This window comes from Nicotiana attenuata, unplaced genomic scaffold (assembly GCF_001879085.1).
Source record: "Nicotiana attenuata strain UT unplaced genomic scaffold, NIATTr2, whole genome shotgun sequence".
Taxonomy (NCBI): Eukaryota; Viridiplantae; Streptophyta; class Magnoliopsida; order Solanales; family Solanaceae; genus Nicotiana; species Nicotiana attenuata.
The window spans coordinates 334,650-342,247 of record NW_017670508.1 but is presented as its reverse complement, the minus strand read 5'-3'; the positions used below and the strand labels follow the sequence as shown (position 1 = coordinate 342,247).

Sequence of the window (7,598 nt, the reverse complement as noted above, 5' to 3'; positions counted from 1 at the left end):
GGAACCTTGGATTGAAATAATAGAGCCCTAGCAATTTCTAACAAGTGTCTATGTTTCCTCTCAACAATCCCATTTTGTTGAGGAGTTGCTACACAAGATGTTTGGTGAAGAATCCCTTGAGAATGAAGGAAAGCAAACTCTTGAGTCCCTTTTCCAAGCTCAAAAAGCATTATCTGTTCTCAACTTTTGAACTTTAACACCAAATTGCCTTTCAACCATAACTAAAAAATTATCAAGACTCCAAAGGCATTGCTCTTGGTGCTCAAGAGAAAAGTCCAAGTTCCTCTACTAAAATCATCTACCACAGTCAAGAAATACTTGAAGCCATTATGAGTAGTGACCTTGTAAGGACCCCATATATCCACATGTATTAGTTCAAATGCTCCCTTAGATTTAATCTCACTTAAAGGAAAAGGACTTTTAGTTTGCTTAGCTTGAGGACAGATATCACAGAAACATTCAGTATTAGAAGGAAAAGAGATAAAACTGAGATGTCTCATTGATGAAAAAGGCAAATGCCCTAATCTACAATGCCAAAGGCTTACATCAGAAATTGCATTTGCAGTAAAAGGAAAAGAAACTGGAACTTGATTAAAAACATTCTGTTTTGAAGATGAAACTACAAAGTCTTCAGACCTATCCTTAAAATTGGTAGAATTAGGCTCCAATAGGTATAATCCCTCTCTTGCTTCACCAAAAACTTGAGCCCTCTTCATTAAAGAGGGCTGCAACAGACATTTCCCAGAAGAGAATGAGAGAATGCAGAAAAATTGTGAACAAAACCTGTTAACTGATAAGAGATTATACCTGAAACTAGGGACATGAAGAACATTTTCTAAGACATAATTAGGTAGAATAGAAATCTTCCCTATATGAGTGACAGTTACTTTAAAAGAATTAGGAAGATTTATGTCTAAAGAAACAGCTAAGGGAGATAAAGAAATGAAAGCATTTGAATCATAACACATGTGTTCTGAAGCCCCTGAATCTATAATCCGAGTGCTTGAATTAAAAACTGAGAAACATGATCCAAAATATTTGATAATAGTACCAGGCTACCAGCCACAGCATTTGCATTGATTTCTGAATTTGAACTGCCTGTATCTGCAATTTTGACTTGCTTGATCAGTTGGATTAGATGAGAAAACTGATCCTTTGATAGATGTTGATTCATCACCTCTTGTTGGTTGTTGTTGTCTTCTGCTTGTTCCCCTGAAATGACAACATTGCTTCTGACTCCACCTTGAGTTGTTCTTGGATTTGTAAACTCAAGATCATCTGGGAACCCTATGATTCTGTAATAATCAACCATTGTGTGTCCTGTTTTCTTGCAATAAGTACAAGAGGCATTAGGGTTAAACCTAGTCCTCTTTCCCTTAGGATTTGGTGATTTCCGTGGTGCATATCCAGATCTTGGGGCAGGGGCAGCATTGTTGTTCCTTTGAAATTGTCCTGAGTTCTTTTGGTTTCCATTTCTTTGTGAGAAGTTACCTTGACTAGTGAAATTTGCCTGACTTCCCACCATGAAAGATGAAGTATCAGTAGAAATAAAAGGATTAGCATATACCTCTCTTTGATTTTCATCTTGTAAAACCAGTTAATAGGAATGATTGATGTTAGGTAAAGGATACATTATTAGAATGTTTTTCCTGGCTTGTCCATATGCTTCATTCAGTCCCACGAGGAATTGAATGAGCCTTTCATCCTCTTGTGACTTTTCCAGCATCTTTTTACCCTCACAAAATGCATGTGCATGTGCATTTCACATTAGAGTTCAGTGAGTCCAATTCATCCCATAGTCGCTTGAGTCTAGTGAAATAAGATGCTATGTCATTTGTTCCCTGAGATAATCCTGATAATTCCTTTTGCAGATGGTACAATTTGGCACCATTGGATTGGCCAAATCTGTGTTCTAAGCTAATCCACAGATCTCTGGCAGAATTGGAGTATATGACATTGTTTTCAATATCTTTGGACAAAGAGTTGAGTAGCCAGGATGTAACCATATCATTGCACCTTGACCAAGATTGATAGTCCTTGGAAGTGATAGGAGGAGGTGCAACTGTTCCATTGATGAAACCCACCTTATTCTTGGCTGAAAGGGCTATGAGAATGGATCTCTTCCATCCTTGAAAACCTTTCCCATCAAAGACAGCATTGACGAGGCTCATTCCTGGAGCATCAGAAGAATGAAGAAAGAATGGGTGATTGAGATCAACATTGATCCCATTTCCAGTCGAGGTTTGAGCTGGAGGAGTATCAGTGAGTCAGGCATGATGGAAGATCTAGATGACTGATGAAGATGATTTCAGAATACCCAAAATCGAGCTAGATTTGCTCTGATACCATGTTAGAATAGGAAGAGAGATTATGGAATTTTCTGTGTATTCATCTCTGTCCAAGACAGTGTTTATATACAAAATATCCTATGAAAAAATAAAATGTAAAAGAAATAAATTTCTGTACACTTGTCCTATTTTTATTAGCCTAAATATAACTACATATAACAGCCTATTATTCTTTTTCTATAAGGATCTATTTATGTACAACTGTATGCATAAAATTAATCGGTGTGCTAACACTAATCTGACGGCTGTGGTTTAATCCATCAAACTTGTGATCAATGTTCCTGATGCAGCCACATGTATCACCCTTTTCCACACATAAGTCTTAGACATTTCGATATATCCGATGAGTTTGTCTGAGACTCTTCTTCTTTCTTCTTTTGTTCTGAAACTTCTTCTTTCTTCTTCCGATCTTCTTCTTTGATCAAAATCGATGTAGCTTGCGAGCTTTGTTTTCTTACATTATATAATCACAATAAACACTTAGTTAAAGTCTCCCATAATAAATAGTAGTTCCTCCGTCCAAATTAATTTGACATTCTTTCCTTATTAGTCAATCGAAAAAAAATACTTTTTTATATTCAGTAACAATTCAAGTATACGTACATTTTCCATTTTACCATTAAAGAGATGATTTGTAGCTACACAAATTTTTATAGTTGTTTTAAACTACAAATTTTAAGAGTCTTCCTTTATTTCTTATAAATTCGTGCCCAATCAAATACTTCACATAAATTGGGGCGCAGGAAGTACCATTTAAAGTTATTTATCTATTCAAATAAAACTAATTGTATAGTGTAAATTTCTTTACATGTTTTATCGTAGTTCAGAACTCAAGAGAATTTCTTGAAAAGATTGATTAAACATAAAACATTTCTTTAATGTTGACAAAAAAAGTACTACTATCAAATGAATTGGTCATACACCAATAGTTACTCTTCAAGAGTGTTTCTTATGAAACTCCATTTGAAAGAGATCATTTCAAATGAGCAGATTTTAGAACTTAAGTCAGAAATCAAGTGAAGTGGCGTAATCTGATTATCTCGTTGCCTTGAACATATCCTAAGCAGTGATGTATGAAAGACTGGATGGATTTTCGCAACTACTGGCAATTCTAATTTTTACGCCACTTCTCCAATTCTTTTGAGAATACGAAATGGATTAAAAATTGTTCCAACACCTCGTCCCTTTTGGATTAAAAATTGTTCCACAAGATCACTACTGCTGCTGCCCAAAATATATCTAGCAATTGTTGGTGGTCTCTTCCATACAAAGTTTGAAAAGGAGTCATGTCAGCTGATGTTTGAAGTGATGTATTGTACCATTACTCAACCCATGGCAGCATGGACACCCATTCTGAAGGACTATCCGCCACAAAACATTGAAGGTACTGTTCGACACACTTGTTAAGAGCCTCAGATTGTCCATCGATTTGCGGGAGATAAGCTGTACTCATAGCAAGAGTGGTACCATTACTCAGCAGCCATGTTTTGTTTTCCCGGCCTATAGATAATGCAAAAATCATAGCCTAGTAATTTGCTCAACCACTTCTGTTGCTCCGGAGTTTAGATTGTTTGAGTGGTAAGATTTCGAAGTGCTTGTTGTGTATTGGGAAAAATTAAGTTTACATATTAAAGTGGTGTAAAGATGACGTGTCATGACACGTAGATTGATCAAAGAGTTATGATTGGCAAAGAGGCACGAGTTGCAACAGATACGAGCAGAGACATAGAAAGAGGCACGGGCGGTTATTCAAAAGACTCAACGCCCGTACCTATTTAAGTCCAAGAATTAAGGAGAATGAACCCGACAGTACAAAGGAGTACAAATACAGTATTTAATGAGCCTTAAATACTAAAAACGTTAGAGAATCTGTATTAAATACAATGATTATGTAACGTAGCATTTAATGTCTTTAATTGTCTATAATAGCCTTATTATGAAAAAGGCAAAAGGCATATCTCCAAAATAGCTATAAAAGGGAGAGAATGGATCAATTGTAAGGACACGAAATATTATCTGAATACATTGGTTTACTTTGTTTCTCTGACTATCTCATTATTGGCAAAATCATTCTTCTTTTATTCATTTCTGATTATCAGTTGCCCGAGTTCTTCTAAAATAAAGCTTTGACTGAAATCCCATTTTTCGGTTAAACAAATTGGTTCCGTTACCGGGAATCTGATAATCTATTCTTTCTTAACCTTATCTATTTCGTTACATCAACAATCATGTCAAATGTTAACGATAACACCCAGGGAAACCAAGGAAATCAAGGAAATCATCAACTCCAAGGAGATCCACAAGATGTTTACACTCCGATCCCTTCTCCGCAAAGTTCGCCTCGTCGATCTCGAGAAGGAACTCCTGATGGATCTCACTCAAATGCAAATACTCAATTTAACAATGATGAAGCTATCAATGAAGCTTTGCAGAAATTGATCGCTCAACAGGTCAATAAAGCTCTTGAAGCTTTTGCCAGCCAATTACCTGCTGCACCATCAACACCAGTTCCAAATACCAACACTTTGGAAAACCCTCGTTCTGGGCTTGTTAATTCAGGCAGAGGTGGAATCCCCAGTAAATCACGAGAGGAAGAACCAGGTAACGTAGTCAATTCCGATTTACAAAATTTAGTTCTAACATTGCAAAAACAGCTTAAGGAGCAAAGTGACCGCATAAACCAAATACCTGGAGTACCGCCCGTAATCAAAGGAATAGATATGGATAAATATTCACAGCAACCTTCGAAGCCAAGCGCTGCTCCTTTACCAATTCCAAAGAAATTCAAAATGCCTGATATTCCAAAGTACGATGGAGCAACTAATCCACGAGACCACGTGACTGCATTTACAACTGGCGTAAAAGGCAACGACTTGACCAAACAAGAAATTGAATCAGTGTTGGTCAAAAAATTCGGAGAAACGCTCACTAAGGGAGCATTAACATGGTATTCTCTTTTACCCGAAAATCCTATAAATTCTTTTGCTGAGCTTGTAGATTCGTTCATCAAAGCACATTCGGGAACTTAAAAAGTCGAAAAGAGAATGGAGGATATTTTCAAAATCAAACAAGGGGACTCTGAGTTGCTCAGAGAGTTCGTGGATAGGTTCTAGCGTGAAAGAATAACGTTACCACGTGTACCGGATAATTGGGCAGCTATAGCTCACCAGTAATTTGAATGAAAAAAGCTCAGAAACCACGAGGCGACTCAAGGAAAGTCTTGGTGAATTCCCAGCAACAACATGGAATGACGTCTACAACCGATATAGCACGAAGTTAAGGATCGAGGAAGATATTATCTCACGATCTCAAAAAGAAGAAAAGGTAAGTTCAAGACGGGTGGAAACAGAAAAAGATTAGGTAAAAACAGGTACAAACCATAAATGGGCCCAGCTGGAAAAGATTCACGGTCCAAGCATGATAATTCAAGGTACGATCATAGATCTAGAAATAGAGAATCAGGTTCATCATCTAGGTATGGAAATGATCGCAACACGCGAGAGTCACGAGATGATGATAGAAACTTAAAGGCGCGGTTCGGTGGTTATAATTTTAATGTAAGCACTTCCGAGCTCGTTGCTGTTTTAAGAAGCATGGGTGATAAGGTGCGGTGGCAAAAAGAGATGAGGTCAAATCCAAACAGGCGCAATCCCGAACACTGGTGTGAATTTCATAACGATCATGGTCACAAAACAACAGATTGTAGGTTATTACAGGGTGAAATTGATCATCTGTTGAAGCAAGGGTATCTCACTGAGTTATTCAGTGAGAAAGGAAAGCAAGCATACATGAAGAATAGGCAGGAACCCCCAAAACCACCCTCCCCAAAAAGGACCGTTAATGTTATAAGTGGGGGTGAAGAAATCAATGGTGTGACGTATACAGCAACAAATAAAGTATCCAAAGTCACAATTACCCACGGGAAGCGGGTGCGACATGTCTTAGAGAAAGAAAGCATTACGTTTGATGATGCAGATGCGGATGGCGTATTAACTCCACATAACGACGCACTGGTAATATCTTTACTTGTATATGACACTAATGTGAAACGAGTTTTGATTGATCCAGGTAGCTTTGTGAATATTATTCTGCTAAGAGTTCTACATGAGATGCAAGCTGAAGCCAAATTAGTACCCAAGGGGCATACTTTGTTCGGGTTCGACAATTCTAGCGTCGTGACGAAAGGGGAAGTAATACTTACTACATTCGCAGAAGGAGTTATCAAAGATACAAAGTTTCAGGTAGTGGAGCTGGAAATGGCTTACAACATAATTCTAGGGAAGCCATGGATCCACGAGATGGATGCTGTTCCGTCGACCTTACATCAAGTCGTTAAATTTCCATCACTGTGGGGAATATGTCAAATCCGTGGATATCAACAGACATCTAGTAACATTAACTCCGTAGCAGATTCAAGCACGAGAAATGAAGAAAAATAACAATTACAGTATTCAGTTGAGGGTACCACAACACAAACTTCAACTGAACAAGGGCGAACAGATGTAGATTCAAGGCCCGACTCCATTGAAGAACCAGAAGAAAATGAAAATATCAAAACAACGATCGAAGAACTGGAGGCTGTAGTATTGTTTGTACATTGTCCTGAAAGGAAAATCTACATAGGGGCCAATCTCAGCCCAAACGTAAAACATAAGTTGATTGAATTTTTAAAAGCTAATGCAGATTGTTTTGCTTGGTCCCATTCTGATATGACAGGTATACCACCGGAGGTAATGACTCACAAATTAAACGAAGACCCGTCTTATCCACCTATCAAACAAAAGAAGAGAAAGCAAGGAACTTTCAAAAATCAGGTGATTCAAGATGAGGTCCAAAAATTATTAAACAATGGATCTATCCGCGAGGTAAAGTATCCTAATTGGTTAGCTAATACTGTTGTGGTACCAAAAAAGAATGGTAAGTGGCGAGTTTGTGTATATTACACAGATCTTAACAAAGCTTGTCCCAAAGACTCTTTTCCATTACCACATATAGATCAACTAATTGATGCTACTGCAGGACATGAATTGTTAAGTTTTTTAGATGCATATTCAGGTTATAACCAGATTAAAATGGATCCTTTAGATGAAGAAAAAACTTCATTTATAACAGACAGGGGGACTTACTGCTATAAAGTAATGCCTTTTGGCCTCAAAAACGCTAGTGCAACGTATCAAAGACTGGTGACCAAAATATTCCAAGAACACTTGAGAAAAACTATGGAGGTATACATAGACGATATGCTCGTTA

The 7,598-nt window shown here is 37.5% G+C and overlaps 1 protein-coding gene across 1 annotated transcript; it reads right to left on the bottom strand.

Annotated features, from left to right (window-relative positions):
* Positions 1–1,736: 1,736 nt before the first annotated feature.
* On the bottom strand, positions 1,737–2,678 carry LOC109240365. The gene is made up of 2 exons (XM_019406996.1): positions 2,615–2,678; positions 1,737–2,248 (listed from the first exon to the last, which is right to left on the bottom strand). The coding sequence occupies exons 1-2, from the start codon at positions 2,676–2,678 to the stop codon at positions 1,737–1,739; spliced, it is 576 nt and encodes a 191-aa protein (XP_019262541.1).
* Between the last annotated feature and the right edge of the window lie 4,920 nt (positions 2,679–7,598).